Source organism: Sardina pilchardus, chromosome 13 (assembly GCF_963854185.1).
Source record: "Sardina pilchardus chromosome 13, fSarPil1.1, whole genome shotgun sequence".
Lineage (NCBI taxonomy): Eukaryota > Metazoa > Chordata > Actinopteri > Clupeiformes > Clupeidae > Sardina > Sardina pilchardus.
In genome coordinates this window covers 13,936,617-13,955,826 of record NC_085006.1, presented here as the reverse complement: position 1 = coordinate 13,955,826, position 19,210 = coordinate 13,936,617, and the positions used below count along the sequence as shown (strand labels likewise).

The window sequence follows — 19,210 nt, the reverse complement described above, 5'->3', positions numbered from 1 at the left end:
TATCATAGGCTATATGAGTGGCATTAAAGCAGCTCAAATCATCTTCTAGATGAAATAAAGATGCAGCTCTTCAAATTAACGTTTTGCTTAGACTGTCTTCACTCTACTCAAGAGTTTATCTTTTTCCCCTCTCTGAAAGTCAGTACAGTGAGTTTATGGCTTTCCACCATGTGCCTCCATTGTAGCCTCATCAATAGAGAGTGCATTGCTCAAATTATTAACTAGCCTATGGCTATGACCATAATTTCTCTCTGCATCTGGTTAGACCTCTTTTCATAATGTCACCTAGGCTACACCAATTAATAAATACACACCTCCCCATTGGCTATCAATCAAGACTGCTTAAGTCTGGCCTGTTATATAGATCTATAATAGTTATTATTACCTCTGCCAAGGGGGTTATGTTTTCACTGGGGTTTGTTTGCCTGTCTGTCTGTCTGTCTGTTCGCAAGATAACTCAAGAAGTTAAGGATGGATTTCGATGGAATTTTCAGGGAAGGTCTGAAATGACCCAAGGAAGCAAAAATTCAATTTTGGGAGAGATCCGTATCAACATGCAGATCTGTTCCGTCTATATACTGTCTTGAAAGAGGCAATAACATTGGTTGCACAGGGAGGGAGCCCTAATTTCATCACGTGCAAAACACATCACATTCATTCCTTTCATGAGTGCATTCACTAGAAAATAAGCAGTAGCCCTACTGATAGTAGCTGGAATGCCAAAGCAAAGAACTGGTAATAAAGATTAAATGTTAATGTTACCTCATGAACAGTAAAATTGATTCATAACATTGCTATAAGCTAGTATCATACTGATACTATTTTGCAAACTGTAATTGCAAACCATCTTTGATGTTATTACTACATTTAATTGAACATTCTAAAAATCTATGTTTTTAATTTAATTGAGTCATGCCTTGTATTATCATATTATAGGCCTATTATCTTTATCATTAACCTAGCTATTATCATTATCTACTTACTTGATTACCTGTTTACTTTTTTTTACTTTTACACTGTTTAGCTCACTGCACTGCATTTACTTATACTCTCTGTATAGCCTAATCGATATGTCATCTGGAAAACCTGTATTTATCTATGTGCACTGTTGTAATGAATCTTTATCGTCTATATATAATTGCACAGAATAGCCTACTGTAGGCCTACTCAACATGCACTTTGGTATTTAATGCTTCTTTTGCATTTCTGGTGTCAACTGCATTTCATTGGCTCTGTAGCCTATACCTTTACTCTGCTAAATGACAGTAAAATGAATCTAATGTTATCTAATCTCTTACAATACTAGCAACTATATAATTATTTGGATAAAAGCATCTGCTTTATAATTATAACCATAGCCATAATTGAATAGGGATGGAACATTGGTTAAGGTCTATCGCAGTAGCCTCTTTGAGACACAGGTGTCAGGTATAGACTAGGTTTCTGTAACATGCACTCACTCCTAGAAATTCTCAGCCACTGACCAGTGTTTTGCTGTCGTTGCCCTACAGGCCGCCTTGCGCACGCTCTATGCCCACAGTAGCCTCTCCCATTCCTACTGCCCTTAGCTGTTGCGCTTGCGTACAGCCAAACCTAACGCCTGTCGTCGGACAGACAGATTCAGTGGGAGTTAGCTGTGTAATGGCGGCCTCGGTGTTGCTGTCTGCGGAGAACACCGTACCCACTTTTGCGGTCGGCAATCCCGGAGCGGCAGGGGCCTCCGGTAATGGAGTAGGGGCAGCTTGCCCCGCATCTTGGAATCGTTCGCTGGACCGGGCGTTAGACGAAGCATCGGCTACTGGTTGCCTGAATCTCAGTGGCAGGAAACTGAAGGAGTTCCCGAGGAGCGCCGCCAACCACGACCTCACAGACACAACTCGGGCCGGTAGGTTGCTATCCTAGCTCATAGCTAGTTGTCGGGAACCTGGGAAAAGCTGGGAACTACGTTAAAGGCCAAGAAATATCCCTTTCATTGTTCATGTCCTTACCGCCTCTAATTTACGAGCTTCACATAGTAAACTGCTATTGAATGCTGGCCGCGCTTGGCTAACAGACGAGGCTAGACGGATCGGGAAAGATTTGGCAGAACACTGACCAACGATAACCTAGCGTGCTAAGGACCACCAAGCTAGCTAGTCTAGCTGGAAGTACAAACGTTAGCTGGTAAACACGGGGGTGTGGAAGTAAAGAAATGACACATTTTTGAATAAATTGGTAGTATTAGCTATATTTGGAATAATTATTAGACCTGCATTTGAAAGGGACCCTAATGTTGCTTAATATTATAAAGTAACCGTTACATACACTAAACTTTGTGTACTTTGTTTAAATGACGTTTCTCTATCGCATTTAAATTTAGCCTGCTAACATTAGCAAGCTAGTGTCCCATGTTTTTATCAATGTAGTCTGTCAAATCGTTTGTTTTGGGAGGGACGCCGCGTTAAGCTTTACGTTGATCTCTCAGATCATTCCTCACAATTAAAGGTTTATAGCAACTTCAACAGCTATTCAGTATTCACATTATGTTAGTGTTGGGTTAAACATTAAAAGCCTAAATCACAGTTGTGTATTTCATACTGAACCTCATATTGTGGTGGAACAGAAATGTGAAGTAAGTTATTGAAACTGATGTGTTAAAAAAAAAAAAAAAAAAAAAAAAAGACGTTGGAATGCAGGTGTGTACCATTGCACGTGATTCTGCCATCAAAACAAAGCTGATAACAGCCCTTACGGTTTTTACGGTGTGTGTGTGTAGCCGGAGGTATTAGTGGACGCCAGTCCCATTACTGTTAACGTACACCCACTAAATTAGGATGTATGTGAAGACTCTGATGTAAGTTAACGGCTGAGGAGGATGTATTTAAACCTGTGTGTTATTCTAAAGGTGTGATGAACAGGGAAACTGTGTGTGTGCATGTTTCGCTTGGAATTTTCTTCTTTTCTTGGTCTCATGTGTCAGAGAGCATTGAAGAGCGGGTAGTACAGATGTTGAACGAAGGTGGCAAGCCAAAGACTGATTTCTGACACTATGTCGTGCATTCCTGCTGTGTGCTCCAGACTGTCATCTAGTGCCACCACACACACACACACACACACACACGCACACACACACACACAGTATGTGTTTGCTCTTCCTGTTTGGCTGTCTCATTCCTTTGTAGGATATTTTGGGCACGTCAACTTTTTTCCCCCTCTCTCGCTCCGGCTCTCTCTAGTCTATTCCGGCGGAGATTTTTACTGAAGGCATATGGTCTCTCTTTCTTCACATGAGAATTATAGCTTTGGTATAGTCTCAGTTTAAGGGTTCTGGCAAACTGGTCCCCAGTCTGGGCAGTCGTGCTGCTCTTGTGTCCCCACCAGCATCCCACTGAATGTGGGCCAGCATTGATCCTGTGCAAGCTTTGTTGACCCCTGTGGGGTCAGTAACACTGTCTCACATACGGGTGACAGACACAGGGGGTGTCTGGACAGAGGGAGAGGAGGAGGGACACAGACACACAGACACACAGACACACAGACAGACAGACAGACAGACAGACAGACAGACAATGTGATGATGTGTGGGGGCTGAGAGATTCCGATTACGGAGTCTCTATGGTTGCCTAGACCTCACTCACATGTCCGATGATGTAATGGATGACAGAGTACTGTGAAACTGAAATTGAAACATTTCAATAGCATAAAGGTGTCTGCAGAGGATTTAAGTTAAACTAGTAAATTGTGCATGGTGTGAGAAAAGGAACTAAAGAGGACAGAGAGAGAAGGGGGGGGCAGCAGTGGGGAAGAGGGCGGGAGAGCAAGCGTGATGTTCCTCCTCGCGCACAGGGACACCCTTGTGTTTTGATGTCTGCTGCGTGTCACATGAAGCAACTGATTAATCCCATCAATTCTGGGCCAAACAACAGAGGTAGAATAGCTGGGCGTGCAGCTGCGCACCGAAGGCAGAATTGCGGCAGGTCTGTGAGCACAAAGGAAAAACAATGATACGGTTTCAAAAAATATAATATAATCATATCTAGCTAGATGGTAATATTATGTGCTACCTTTGTAAGGATTTGGTGAGATTTTATTACGAGCTGCATTTGGAATGCTTTGTCTTTTGTTGTTGTTTGTGCCAGGGCCTGTTTATTCATATTGTGTGTTTTTGTGTTTGTTATGGGGAATGACTCTCACATCCACCCCTGGAATCTTTGCCCCAGGGGGGAACAGAAAAGCTTGGTGTGTGTGTGTGTGTGCGCATGTGTGTGTCTGTCTGTGTGTGTTCAGACAGATAGAATGTGTGTATCTTTTGGAGAAGCGGGATAGGGTATCCTAACCCAGTGTGTGTGAGTGTGCTGCTCTTGCCTTGGGCGCCACACTGATCACTCTTGTCTGTGTGCACTGAGGAATTGGAGCGCATGCTTATTGGTGTGTGTGCGTGTGTGTGTGTGTGTGTGTTGAGGCCCGCACAGTGCAGTGTTCTCCCCTTGTTGCTCTGGGGCAGCTCCAGTGCTTGCTGCCAAAGCTGCTCACAAAAGAAAGCAAGGGACAGGAAGTAGGGAGGGCATCTCAGGCAGAAGAAAGGAGAGGCCTAGCTCTCGCTCTCTCTCTCTAGCGCGCGCTCACTCACTCTCTCGCTCGCTAGCTAGCTCCCACGAACTTGGCTCTGTAACTTCAACTCCCAGGCTGGAGCAGGAGCAGGGGCAGGCCAACTCTGTCCCTACTGGAGCTGTTTTCCCTGGGGTTTGATCAGCTGGGCAGAAACCTGCAAACAGCAGCTTTGTTTACCCACCAGCGGCCTGACGCCTGGGGCTGGCCCCGCTCTGTTTATCGCAGGGAGGAGCTCGCCGGAGAAATTACACAATTACCCGATTAGGGAGAACTAGTGGAGTCAAGAGATGACCAGAGAGGGAGGAGAGATAGAGGGAGAGAGGGGGAGAGAGAGACGGAGAGAAGGAGGAGGGATACAGAAAGAGGGAGAGAGAGACGGAGAGAGAGGGAGGAGGGATACAGAAAGAGGGGGAAAGAAAAGGAGGAGAGAGAGGGAGAGAAAAGAGAGAGAGGGAGAGGGGGTGGAGATATATAGAGACTGAGAGGGGGAATGAGACAGAGAGAGAGAGAGAGACACGCACACATACACAGAGGGACACAGAAAGAAAGAGACAGAGACATAGGGCGGGAGAGAGGTGTTGGACATTACCCATGGCCCGATGGATCTCTTGGCCTCCCCATGCTGGAGTATGGCCACCACAAACATAGCACTGGCGGCCTGACATGGTCACTGAATTGTTGTCCGGACGGCTCATGCTGCCCTGTTGAAATGATGCTTATCAGCATCACAGCTTTTGCCCAATAGGTGCTGATTCACTGAGGATGAATGAACATTTTGTCTGATGGGAGACCCTTACTTACTCAGGCCACTACATTAGATGACCCAGTGACCTGTTTTCCGGTAAGAAGTTAGGCTAATGCTAGCGTTGACCCCCTGAAGTTACAGAGAAATGCTGACGAACAGTGAGAAGAAGAAAGGTGTTAGAGATTAATAGATGTGATGAGGTGATTTCTGCCTAAAAATGAATAGAAAATTGAACTCAGAGTGCAGTGAATGAACACGGAGTACTGAGATGACTGAACATGAAGATCCCCACCCCAAAGCAAGGCCCAAGTTAGAAAGCAGAACAAAGAATTCCTCTTCTCATGGGTGTCTCTTCATCATGAAAGCAACAGGCAAGAATGCCACTGAGAGCAAGAGGACCGTGAGGCCTGGCAGTTAGGAATGAGCGAGGCTCTGAGCACTGACTCTGTGTGAGGTTGTGTGAGTCGTGCCTGCGTGCCTTTCCGGATCTTTCTGTGCAGGACATGCTGGAGTTATTGTGTAAGTGCAGAGGGGATGATATAACGCCTTCAGGTCCCATTATGTCTTAACCACCACTGGAACAAGAAGGGGGGGGGAACAGCCATGCGTGCACTTGCCGCTGCTATCATTGGCTCTGTAATGAGGGAATGCAGAAGATGCATAGCCTCCCAAACCCCAGCCTTTTTCCTTTTGGTTTGGCTGTGTGTTGGCGTTAGTGGCCTGAATGCTACAGAACCTCCTGAGCGACGACACAGGGACGAGACAACATGTTTTATTCCCCAAAGAAGATTGTGAAGGCCTTGTGAAGGAATGTGTTTGCTTCAAGTCTACTAAAAAGGAAGATGTGGCTGCCTTCTGATGCCACCTGAACTGAAGTGTCATGGCAAATTTTAAGTCGCTGTTATTTGGGATGTCATAGTCTAGGCAGGGCATATTCACTCAAGGTAGGCTACCTGCTAACAGTAACTGAGTTGTTAACTCGAAAGAGGCTGTGGTTGTGGTTGTGGTATGTGGTTGTTTTTTAGGCAGGCACAGAAATCTAGGAGGGCTGTGCCCATTCACAACCATACTAAATTGTCAGCTCAGTAATGGGGTAGACATGACGTACTGAAAAACATGACACGCTCAAACATGGAGTGATGGAGGATGACACCATGCTCCATAAACACTCAGACTCAGGCACAGACATGCACCAAGCACGCTCGGCTCCAGCATAAACAAATTACATTCACGTGTACACACACACACACACACACACACATACACACACACACACACACAAGATTGCAGTCTCTATTGGCTGATTATGTAAGTCAGTCCCAGAGATCTGATTATGGTGTAACTGATTCAATGTTTGTGTGTGTGTGCATCAGTTGTATGTTGATAATGTGTGTGTGTGTGGGTGTGTGTGTGCGTTTGTGTGTGTGTGTGTGTGTGTGTGTGTGTGTGTGTGTTTGTGGGGACGGGGGGGATCCCAGAGTAGGAAGCAGACGTTGCTGAGCGCAGAACTTCCTGTATCCCAAACCCGGATTCTGGACACAGCTGCACAGATAAATATAGACCCTTGGAAGCAGGGAAATGCATTAGTGGGCATACTAACACCTCGGAATTGTACAGTCATACCTCTAACAACAATAGACTGCCACATAAAGAAGGAGTATGGACGTGCAGTCGCAGGTGGCTTTGCCTCCTCTTCATGCTAGACCATGCTACAGCTAAGGAGAATGAGCCATCTGAAAATCGCGTGAAAAGTAAAGAATGGACCCAAGCGTATATCTCCCTGGAGAAATGCAGCATTGCTCAAGAATACATGGTCAGTTCTCCGACCCCCTCCATCTTAGTACAGTTCAGTGAGACCATTTGCCGGGTCAGTTGCGACACATAAGACTGACGCACAGCTTCGAGGATGCTCAGGCTGCTATCTCCTCCTCGGTAATATCCTCCTTTATTTTTGTTTTGACTCTGGAGGCATGCTCACCCCGTGTCAGACTCCCACACTCTCCGCAGTGCTAAGCGCTCTTGGAACGGCCGTCTGGAGAATTGCTCCAAAGTGCATATAATTTGACTATTTTGGGAAGCAGAAGGAATTGGGCATTCGGAGCGCCGCGATTCCCGTGGCAGATAATGGAGAAGGAGCGCAGCGGCCCTGCTAAGATCAAAGCCCGGGCGCTGAGGGTTTGGGAACGTTCCCTTCAGAGAGGAACGTAAATAAAGGCCAGCTCTTGTGTCGTCGTCCCCCCCCCCCCTGCTCCAGCGACACTACAATCGACCCCTTTGAGCGTTTTTCAGGCCCCGGTTGCTCCAAACCTCCACGGAGACGGCCAAACAGAACTCGGGGCTGACATTCACCGTCCTGACAGGCCTGCAGGAGCCCAGTGCGGCGGGAGACCTTTTCCCTCTTCTTCCTGTCCCTCTCCGTCTTCCTCTTGTTCTCTATAACGACACACTCAGCATGTGGCGCAATAAAGGATGACGGCACGCTGCATAAACACATGAACTCAGGCACGGACATGCACCAAGCAAGCACGCTAGGCCGTGGTGTTGTATAAGCACACACACACACTCGGTCACACACATGCACAGACAGACACACACACACACACACACTCGCTAGCGTTGAGCGTTGTGGCCTGGGCCGAGGAGGCTGATTATTTAGCTATGCAGCGTTCTGCTATTATTAGGCGCGGCCCCACACTGCCGCCTGTTCCTGCGATGAGCAGACAAAGCGCTACTCAGCCCCCTCAGCGCTTTGATATGGCCCTCTGCGACAGAAAACCTGGGACTTTTATCTGCCTGTCAGGTTGGGCTCTATTTTCAGACATCATGGGGTTTGTGTGTGTGTGTGTGTGTGTGTGCGCGTGCGCGTGTGTGTGTGTTTGTGTATTTGTGCAATTGTGTACAAACTCAGCGTGTGTGTGAGTGTGAGAGAGAGAGAATGTGTGTGTCAGAGTGTTTGTGGTTTTAGTAGTTGTTTATGTGTCCATATATTTAGCCAAAGGCTGTTTTTTTTTATTGCAGCCCATAGGTATAAGGGTGAAAAATGGCACCATTAAAAGTATAAGCTACAAAGACTCAGTGGCCTCAACACCACTGGAGGGCTGTGAACTTCTCTTACCCTCTGTGTCATTCAACAGGCCCTTTGGAAAGCCATTGGAAGCTTTATCAGAGATCCCTGGGTGTACAATTCTTTCTTTCACTTACTCTCTTTCTCACCCTTCATATCTCTCTCTCTCTCTCTCTCTCTCTCTCTTTCTTTCTCTCCTCTCCCACACGCTTTCTCTCCCAGTCTCTTCTATTCTCTCTCTCTCTCTCTCTCTGTATGAATGTGGTCTGAGTCTGGGGCAAGGGCTGGGTACTAGTGGGCTGATACTGATCTGGATGTTGTCTGCTGGGGGCTGGTGGACAAGGCAGACGGCTAGGAGGGCAATGTGGCCCTCTGCTTGTGAGCTTGCCTGCCTGCCTGTGTTCCTGTCTGGGAACATGTGGAACATGTGTGGGGCATCTGTGGGCTCAGCTGTGGAGATGAGAGAGGAGGAGATGGACAGCCAAGAAAATGAAAGGAGGAATTGGGGGGTGGGGAGGAGAAATATGGGAATAACTGAAAGAAATAAGGGATGTGTGTGTGTGTGTGTGTGTGTGTGTGTGTGTGTGTGTGTGTGTGTGTGTGTGTGTGTGTGTGTGTGTGTGTGTGTGTGTGTGTGTGTGTGTGTGTGTGTGTGTGTGTGTGTGTGTGTGTGTGTGTGTGTGTGTTGGGGAAGGGGGCGTCAAAGAGAGACAGAGTGTGAAAGAAAGATAGAAAGAAAGAGAGGATTCAGCTGGTCTGTGAGGAGTGGAGTGCGTCGCCACAGCAACTCTCTGGGCTGAGGATCAGAGGCGGGAAGGCCAGCAGCTCGGTCTTCAGGCCTCACGGCTCAGGAATGGTACACACTTGTTTGGGGTTGTTTTTCAGCTAATTTTAGCGCTCATTTGTTTTTTCTCTTTCCACTTGTTTTTTGTTTCCTCCTCTATTCTCTTTGTCTCCTTTCTGTTTTTCACCTCCTCCTGTCTCCCTCCCTGGTTTTCTTTCTTTCTTTCTCTCTCTGTCTATCTCTCTCACACTTTCACTTTCTCTCTCCCCCTTTTCTTCTATCTCTCCAGATCTGTCCCGGAATAGGCTGCCTGAGTTGCCAGTGGAGGTGTGCATGTTTGTGTCCCTGGAGAATCTGAACCTGTATCAGAACTGCCTACGCTCTCTGCCTGACAGCCTAGTCAACCTGCAGGCTCTCACCTACCTAAACATCAGGTAATCTACACTGTGGACATGACAAATACACACAGAAGGCTATACATGTAACATGTGTTTGTTTCACAGATGCGTTTTGGAAGATATATGTTTAATCAAAGTGTGTACTGTGAATCAAACCCAGGATCATTTTGTTGACAGGACCAAGGTCTGTTTGACTGTGTGTGTGTGTGTGTGTGTGTGTGTGTGTGTGTGTGTGTGTGTGTGTGTGTGTGTGTGTGTGTGTGTGTGTGTGTGTGTGTGTGTGTGTGTGTGTGTGTGTGTGTGTGTGTGTGTGTGTGTGTGTGTGTGTGTGTGTGTGTGTGTTTTCTCGCCCATGTGCTGCACCATCTGAACCTATTTATCAGTTCTAGTTCCTCTTTCGAGAATTGTGCAGCTAAACGGATCCACATGGTTGGCCCACTTAGGCAGGATTGAAGTTTCCCTTCCACCCGGAACAATACACCTACACACCAACACCTACTAATATTTATTCTCTCTCCCTCTCTCTCTCTCCCTCCCTTTCCCCCTACTCTCATCTGTCTGTTGATCTTTCCTCTCCTCCTCTCTCTCTTTTTTTCTCCTGTCCAGTCGGAACCAGTTGTCCACGTTACCCGCTCCAGTGTGCAGCCTGCCGCTGAAGGTCCTGATCGCCTGCAACAACAAGCTGGTGTCCCTGCCCGAGGAACTGGGCCAACTCCGACAGCTCACTGAACTGGTGGGCATCTGGCGCCCGCAGTCACATGACACTCTTACACTGCTCCAAAGAAAATTAAGCCAACACTTCAGTCACACATTGGATCGATAGCCATTGATCAGACATTTGTTTGTTTTTGAGCACAGGTGGAATTGTGTGCGATTGTCAGTGCGACTGTCCGAGTTTTTGTGAATGTTGTTTGAGAATGGAAAAAGGGCTGGACTATTTAAAAAAATGTGTTGTGGCGATTATGAAAAACGATATGTGTCCGCATTTTTTAGCAGTATAAATGATGATTGTCAATAAAGGAGAAATCCGGCCAATTTTCGCATAGATCTTCATTTCTCGAGGTCACCGAGAACTGACAATAGAAACAATCGGTTGTACCTAGCTTGAGTTGCTGCAGCCAACAGTTAGAGCTTCCAGGCAGCTACAGTGCTACACTCTGGGGGCATTATCATCATGAGCCCCCATGTTCATGCCCCCAGAGTGTAGCACTTTTGCTGCCTGGCTCGTATTTCTCCTCAAACCTGGCTACAGAGTTATGTTGACACAGACCTATTACACATACTTGATATTAGGCTATTATTATTATTGTTATTATTGCTATTATTTTATCATGATCGTACATGCATGGAGCATGCCAGACTACACTGTGTGTGTGTGTGTGTGTGTGTGTGTGTGTGTGTGTGTGTGTGTGTGTGTGTGTGTGTGTGTGTGTGTGTCCTTCCCAACTCTTTGAGAATCAGGTGTATTAAGGTTACTAAGTTGGTTTCCTGTCGAGTGATGTGTTTGTCTGACACTTTTGCGTGTTTTCGCTGGGAGCAGGACGTGAGCTGCAATGAGATCCAGACTCTGCCTTCCCAAGTGGGACAGCTGGAGGCTCTGCGGGACCTTAACATCCGCAGAAACCACCTGGCACGCCTGCCCCCAGGTACAGCGTGTGTGTGTGTGTGTGTGTGTGTGTGTGTGTGTGTGTGTGTGTGTGTGTGTGTGTGTGTGTGTGTGTGTGTGTGTGTGTGTGTGTGTGTGTGTGTGTGTGTGTGTGTGTGTGTGTGTGTGTGTGTGTGTGTGTGTGTGTGTGTGTGTGTGTGGACATCTGGTGACCGTTGCACATTGTTGCTCTGTGCATGGATCTGTTGCTTGAGCTGTGTTTGATAAGACTCTGACGTTCTAAAAGTAGTTATGTTTGGGTATTGTGTTGATGCTGATGACAGTTAGGCCATGCGTTAACTACTATGCATTTTAGTGGTATGCATTTGGTCTCTGACTGTAATCTTACATGTTCACTGTTTTGTTAATGCATGATTACCTGATATTATGTCCTATTGCTGTGTAATGGCTTAATGTTGTGTTGATGGTACCTAGGAGAGGGGAAGGAAATCAGTGCAGTTAAGTATTGAGACAGTTGAGTTATTGAATCACATTAGATGCCAATCAGTCTGTTGGTTTGATTAGTAGTATTTGAAATATGCTTTCAATTTAGTGCTTTGTGGCCAGTAGTGTAACAAAATCAGTTGCTTCCATATTGAGTCCGCTGAATGGTGATGATTAAGTCCCTAATTCTTTATTTGTTGTTTTTATTTATTTTTGTTAAGCGCAATTCTAGTCAGATTCATACAATATTAAGGAATCTTTATATTTTGGAATTCAAATCTTTACATATTTTTGTGAAATTAAAATGAATCCTTGATCATTCCCAGTTATGTAACTTTATCATTCCGCAACTTCATGCAATGCTCAATTCCGATTGGTCATTCAGGCCTGTGTTTGATAGCTTCACCTGAACATGAACCCCTGCCATAGGCAACCACTCATTGTTACATTATTAGCTGTGAAGTTCTGATGGGCTATACAGAAGCTTGTAAGCTAGTTATTGAACAGTAGTAATATTATTTAGAATTGATATTCCTTGTTTATTAACATGACACTCTATAAAAGCTGGGACAATGTACAACCAGTAAGTCATTATTGCACTATGTATCCTGTGATGGCAAGTTTGGCAACAAAAGACAGCCTCAGAATGTACTCCGTAGTAATGACCTGGTTGTATATTCCTTCCCATGAATCGCTATTGTGGTTCTATTTCGTTTCTCCTGACCGCCAGAGACGGTGCTTTTAGCACCGCCTCTGGCGGTCATCCAAAACTCATAGAACCGTGGTTACATTCGTAACCTTCGTTTTGTGGCCTGTGGTTGTGATGTTGACTGTGTTCTGTTCTGTTGACTGTGTTCTGTTCTGGTGACTTTGTTCTATTCTGTTGCCTGTGTTCTGTTCTGTTGACTGTTGTTCTATTCTGTTCTGTGCTGCTCAGAGCTGGCAGAGCTGCCTCTGGTGCGTTTGGATTTCTCCTGTAACAAGGTGACGTCCATCCCCGTCTGCTACCGCAACCTCCGACACTTACAGAGCATCGTGCTAGACAACAACCCCTTACAGAGCCCCCCTGCACAGGTAACACACACACACACACACACACACACACACATACACACACACACACACACACACACACACACACACACACACACACATTCAGATGCTCAGTTTGTACACCAATGCACAGATACTTGCTCTATATCACACACACAAACACACTTACACACTCACTCAGAAACACACTGCTCTGCTAACAGCATCTTAAGGTGTTGTCTGCTTGATTTAGAATTGTAGTCCATTACGTTATTAAAAACCCACTTACCACATAGCTATACCTGGAAACAAATTGACACCAACACCAACCCACATCCTTAAAAAAGACACATTACTTTTGATGATTGTTTGCAAACACACACACTCTTACAGTGACACACACACAAGTCCAGCCTCCAGTGGAAAAGATGATCTGAAAGGAGCCATTGGTGTGGTTGAGTTGTGTTGGGACATGTTAGTCATGCGTTCTGTTCTCCTATCTCCTGGCAGATCTGTATAAAGGGGAAGATCCACATATTTAAATATCTGAACATGGAGGCGTGCAAGACAGCACCTGACCTCCCAGACTACGACAGGAGACCACTATTCGGGAACTGGTAAGGGACACACACACATATACACACACACACGCACACACATGCCATAGTGGACTATATGTATGGCCTGTTTCGGGTGGGCTTATCTAAGATCTTTTGGCTATTCACTGAATGAGTCAAACAGACAGGTTAAGCGAGATTCTTGGATCAGATACACATTTAGCACACTGAAAAATCTACTCTTTCTCACTCTTTTACACACTGCATTGAACACACTGAAACATTCAATTTCTTCCTCAATCTTATACAAACTGCATTTAACACTGAAACATTCACTCTCTCACTCAGTCTTATACACACAGACAGTTGAACAGTCTCAAACAGTGTGTGCTCTGTGACTTGCTCCATTCTGCCTCCTGCCTGTGTAAAGAGACACTCTGTCTGTGTTTAATCGAGTACACACACACACACACACACACACACAGGCATGTCGAATGCCAGCAGCAACGCTGAAGGGGCAGCCCTGGAAACAGCTGTTTACTGAGAGACAGCTGTAGAACACCAGAGGAGGGGGCACTATGTTTCCCCTATCGGTCTATCTCTGTCTATCCTCTGTCTCTTTCTCTTTCTCTCTCACTCATTCTCTCTCTCTCACACACACACACACACACACACACACACACACTGCTCATTTTCTAAATTGCTTTCCTGTAACCCTTTACTTTTTTCTTCTTTTAGAGCATTGTCTCCATCAATGCCATCATCTTCTGTCCTTCTGACCTTCTGTCATGTCTAACATTTCTAACCTTTCTTCTCCTTTCTTACATTTCTACCACACACACACACACACACACACACACACACACACACACACACACACACACACACACACACATTCACACACACACACACACACACACACACACACACACACACACAGACAGGCAGTGCCATCACTGTCTGTGTCACTGTGTTGTCAGTTGGTGTCCAAAGGAAGTGCCCAGAGGAGGCTGTGCGGATGTGGGTCAGCAGTAAAGGAAGCGCTGGACACGGCTAGCTAGGAGTGGGCGGGTGGCATGCTAGCCTGGGGGGTGGGACTGGGGAAAAGATCACAGGGCAGGGCTAGTTGCCAGAGGCTTTGGCTGGACGTCCATCAGCAGCACCTTATGTCATACAGTATGGTCTTGGTCATCACACATGTGCATATGCTAAGCCTACACCCTCCAGAGGTCTACTGCGTGCCCTGAACACCTGAATACTACACACACACACACACACACACACACACATAGAGTGCCAAACATTGTGTGTCCACTCTCTTGCTCACTTTCGCTCAGGCCTCTATGAAAAATATAATTTTGTCAGTTTGAGGGAGCAAGTGAGTAGTAGAATAACAATTTTCTTATCAGCGACTCTGAATAGCGGAAAAAAAAAAGTTTATTTTCCTGTCTATGGGGAAAAAACGAGCGGCTCTTGGACCGGTTGGACCCGGAGAAAGAATTATCAGCAAATTATTGCATCACAACTTAAGAACTGGATACTGCTGACAGATGTGTTTGTATGTGATGTGTGTGTGTGTGTGTGTGTGGTGTGATGATTGATGATTTGTCTACAGTGTGGAGGAGCTGTATCCCGGCCGGCCTTATGGAGCACTGGACTCTGGCTTCAACAGCGTGGACAGCGGAGACAAGAGATGGTCAGGCAATGAGGTAATAAACACACACACACACACACATAATATTAATACACTCACACTCACACACGCAACCAGCAGTTGTGCTCCGTTCCACACAGTTGTCAATCATAAGTCCTGTCGTTTATTAACTTGTAGCTAGCAAACAAATATTGTCCCTGGCATTTCAGGCATAACTTTGTCAGGCTGAGACTACTGATAGCTGCCCATGGAGAAAAGGAGCGATTTTGAGCGTTCAGTCAAACCTTGATCTGATTAGGTCTATTAGATCATAAGAACACACGCGCACTCACACACACATACACACACACACACAATAACACAGCTGTTCCCAGAGGGCAGACGGCCACGTGCGACCTCTGAGCCTAAGTGACGTATTTCACACATGTTGACCTCTGGGAGCTCATCGCCCTTCCTGTCTCTGTGCCCTTCTTTTGTCTTCTCATCCCTCGCTCTCTCCCTTTAATGCTTCCCCTCCCGCGTCCCCCCTCTCCTCCACGGATTTTTCCTGTCTGCACTCATTCCACCCCGTCCCTCCCTCCCTCCCTCCCTCCCTCCCTCCCTCCCTCCATCCCCCCGTTCCTCCCTCTCTCCCTCTGTCCCCCTGCAGCCGACGGACGAGCTGTCGGACCTGCCTCTGAGAGTGGCGGAGATCACCAAAGAGCAGAGGCAGCGGAGGGAGCGAGAGAGGGAGCGCGGCGACGAGAGCAAACACAGCTCAGGCGTCGCCAACGGCACATGTGAGATACTTCCTCTTTTTGTGTGTGTGTGTGTGTGTGTTTGTGTCTTTGCTTGTTTGCACTTAGCCTCTGATTATACACGGCTGTTTGCGTGTTTGTTAGAGTGCGTAAGTGAGTGTCTGTCTCTGTGTGTGTGTGTGTGTACGCGACAAGGACACCACAGCCTCCGAAATGTGATGTTTGAATGATTGTATAGTTTTAGAATAGCAGTGTTTTCAACACTGTAAACATTTCAACACTACAAATTATAGTTATTGTCTTATTCCACAGTGGAAATGAGCAGTGGATTGAGTGTGAGTGTGGTCTTTTTGTGTTTTTTTTTTTTTGTGTGTGTGTCTTACCCAAACCCTGTGTGTGTGTGTGTGGTTGTATGTAAGCCGCTTCGGATAAAAGCGTCAGCTAAATGCTAATGTCTGTGTTTCTGTGTGTGTCTCTTCGGTAGTGGAGACGGAGATCGAGCAGATCGATTTCATCGACAGCTGTACAGGTGAGGAGGAGGAGGAGGAGGGCCGCAGCAGCAGGAGCCGGACGTCAGACGCCGTCAGCCTCAGCTCCCAGTTCATGGCCTACATAGAGCGGCGGATCACCAGAGAGGTGTGTATGTGTGTGTGTGTGTGTGTGTGTGTGTTAAAGTGGCAGATCACCAGAGAGGTGTTTGTGTGTGTATGGTCACCATTTTTGAATATCCAATCGCTTATTTATTTATAGCATATTGAATAGCTAATGCGATAATAGTTTTGTCTACAAAAATGAAGATGTAAATAAATGAAATGAAATGGTGGGCAGGGAAACTTTAGATTTTTAGTCAACTGATTATCAAATCGTATTTTATGTTATGTGTGAATATGTCTGTGAATGTAAGTATGTCACTGTGTGCACTTACAGTATGTTGTATGTCTGTACGATACTAAACCTACACTACGACACATTGTAGGGTTCTCCTGTGAAGTCCGGCTCTTCCAGAGACACAAGGACAGATGACCCGAGGCGACACGGTTCCCTCCACAACAGGTGCAGACTCGACATCCCTCCCACTGCCTCAGTTTGCCCTCAGAGGAAACCCAGCTACACACACACATACATGCACCCACATGTCCCTAGTATTCCTGTTGTTATGCTCAGATGCTATTCATTTGTTTATTTATTTTGATAAAGGAAACTGTTGTTAACTACTAATTGATAAACTACTACTAACTACTAAATTATTCACAAGGCTATAGTAACTGTTGTTAACTACTAATTGCTAAACTACTACTAACTACTAAATTATTCACAAGGCTATAGTTAATTAACAAATGATAGAGTGTTTAGATGTTTGTGTCACTCTTCTGTGTTGCTCCCTGTAGAAGTGTTCCAGATGGAGCAAGTCCCACATCCTCTACAGCACAGGGCCAGGTAAAGAGCTACTGCAGCAGTGTGCAATGTGTATATATATGTGTGTGTGTGTGTGTGTGTGTGTGTGTGTGTGTGTGTGTGTGTGCGCGCGCTTGAATGTGCAGGTCTCTATGTGAGTCTTTTTATGGGTGTGTACACGTGTTTATCTGTCTATTTTTGTGTTTGTCTATCTGTGTGTGGTCTTCGTATCTGTGGTGAAAATCTTTCCTGGTATTTGAGTGCGTTAGTGTCTGTTCCTCTGCAAACCCCTCATTCTCCTCATCTCTCTCTCTCTCTCCCTCCCTCCCTCCCTCTCCCTCTCCCTCTCTCTCTCTCCTCGTCCTCTTTCTCCTCATGTCCATCTCACAGAGGTCAGGGGTCGGTGTGGAACGCGTGCGGCGGGAGGCCCAGCTGGCAGCACTGCGGTACGAAGAGGAGCGGCACAAAACGCGCTCCGTCCAGAGGGACGCCGTCATGAGCTACGTCAAGGTACACACACACACACACACACACACACACACATACGCTTCACAGTCATTACATAACAAAAATTAAGATACTCCTCATTCCAAAGAGAGGTCGTAATAAGTGATGTCATATGCACACACACGCACACACGCACACACAATAAGAAATTGAGCTTCGTCGCTGCACTTGTACACATGTTCACATCTGTGCATACTTTCCCCCCTCACACGGTCTCACAATATCTCATCCCACCTCATACCGTAGCCCTCAGGTTGCCTTTGACACAATCAGACCGACGTCTCAGAAAAGCTCCGGGGGGTTTCAGTGTGACCTTTGGCTAAACAGCTCATGGGCCCCCACAAACAGAAAATGTGATTCACTTCCTGTCACACACACACACGCTCATATTTGGACATGCTTAATTATTACAAGAGAGTCATAAACACGCACACACACACTATCGTCCCGGTGGTCAATGAAACCAGCTGGTCATGATTCTGACCAATTGTTTTACACTCTTTGTGTGTGTGTGTGTGTGTGTGTGTGTGTGTGTGTGTGTGTGTGTGTGTGTGTGTGTGTGTGTGTGTGTGTGTGTGTGCACGTGTGCACGTGTGCGTTTCCAGCACAAAGCCACCCAGAGCCCCACTAAGCTGAGCCCCACAGACGGCGAGGTGAGTGTGTATCTCCGTCCTCCTCAAGTCTCTGCAACAGACAGCACACATTGCAACAGTAGTAACCGGCCATGACCAGTTATTAAAGCCCTCCAGTAGGCCTGGTTACTTTCCTCACTGCCGCAGTATTTCCGGGGCTATAGCCCCCTTTCTGTTGCTGTTGTCTTGTTCTTGAAAGTAGGGTAGTATTTTTTTTCTGTGTGCTCTTGGCTCTCGTTGTCCCATTGAAACTCTGCTTTTTACTGTTTCTCTTCTTTACTTGAGTGTTCTCCCTTCCCTCTTTCGTTCTATTCATCTTTTTCACCATTCTGTCCATCCTCTACCATCATGCTTAAAGCCGGACCATATGTTGTAGCTGCCTTTCTGTACCCCTTGCGTGTGTGTCTGTGTCTGTGTGTGTGCGTGTGTGTGTGTGAAAATGTGTTTGTGTACATCCGCTTGTGCACATGTCTGTCCATACCTGTGTGTCCAAGTTTGTGTGTGTGTCTGCATTGTGAGTGTGTGTGAGTCCATGATTGTACCCATGCATATCCGTGTGTGTGTGTGTGTGTGTATGCACGCATGTTTGTGTGTGTGTGTGTGTGTGTGTATGCACGCATGTCCACGTGTGTGTGTGCGTGTCCGTCCGCATGTGTGTGTGTGTGTGTGTGTGTGTGTCCGTCCGTTCGTCCGTCCGTCCGTCCTCACTCCCTCTCTCCCCGTCCCTCCCAGACTGTGTACCCCTCCAGACGCTCTACCCACACGGATGACTCCGCCCTTTTCATGGTAAGAGTCTGACTGCGCAGTGTGGCCCCTTCTCCCTGCTTACCCCGCCCCCTCCCCCCTTCACGGCCAATCACATCATCCCCGCAGACTTTCCCCCCAAACTTCCACCTTGTAATCCCTTGTTATGGTTGGTGGATGCTACAAGTACAAACGATGCCATCACCAATCATAGCAGACACCCAGTCATTAAGTCACAAAGTTAATCTTGATTTGCTCTGTCTGTACCTTGTCTGCCTCTTA

At 46.5% G+C, this 19,210-nt stretch overlaps 1 protein-coding gene across 5 annotated transcripts in view; it reads left to right on the top strand.

Annotated features, from left to right (window-relative positions):
* Window positions 1-1,594: 1,594 nt before the first annotated feature.
* The window catches only part of lrch3 (leucine-rich repeats and calponin homology (CH) domain containing 3), a 28,916-nt gene continuing 11,300 nt past the window's right edge, over window positions 1,595-19,210 (top strand). For all 5 annotated transcript variants that reach the window (XM_062551684.1, XM_062551687.1, XM_062551685.1 and 2 more), the window contains exons 1-14: window positions 1,595-1,885; window positions 9,473-9,617; window positions 10,188-10,314; window positions 11,122-11,227; window positions 12,608-12,744; window positions 13,213-13,319; window positions 14,875-14,968; window positions 15,563-15,692; window positions 16,135-16,286; window positions 16,627-16,703; window positions 17,039-17,087; window positions 17,436-17,555; window positions 18,158-18,205; window positions 18,917-18,970. In XM_062551684.1, coding sequence (XP_062407668.1) covers window positions 1,642-1,885; window positions 9,473-9,617; window positions 10,188-10,314; window positions 11,122-11,227; window positions 12,608-12,744; window positions 13,213-13,319; window positions 14,875-14,968; window positions 15,563-15,692; window positions 16,135-16,286; window positions 16,627-16,703; window positions 17,039-17,087; window positions 17,436-17,555; window positions 18,158-18,205; window positions 18,917-18,970 — 1,590 coding nt within the window. In that variant the 5' untranslated portion in view covers window positions 1,595-1,641. The remainder of the gene's footprint in view (window positions 1,886-9,472; window positions 9,618-10,187; window positions 10,315-11,121; window positions 11,228-12,607; window positions 12,745-13,212; window positions 13,320-14,874; window positions 14,969-15,562; window positions 15,693-16,134; window positions 16,287-16,626; window positions 16,704-17,038; window positions 17,088-17,435; window positions 17,556-18,157; window positions 18,206-18,916; window positions 18,971-19,210) is intronic.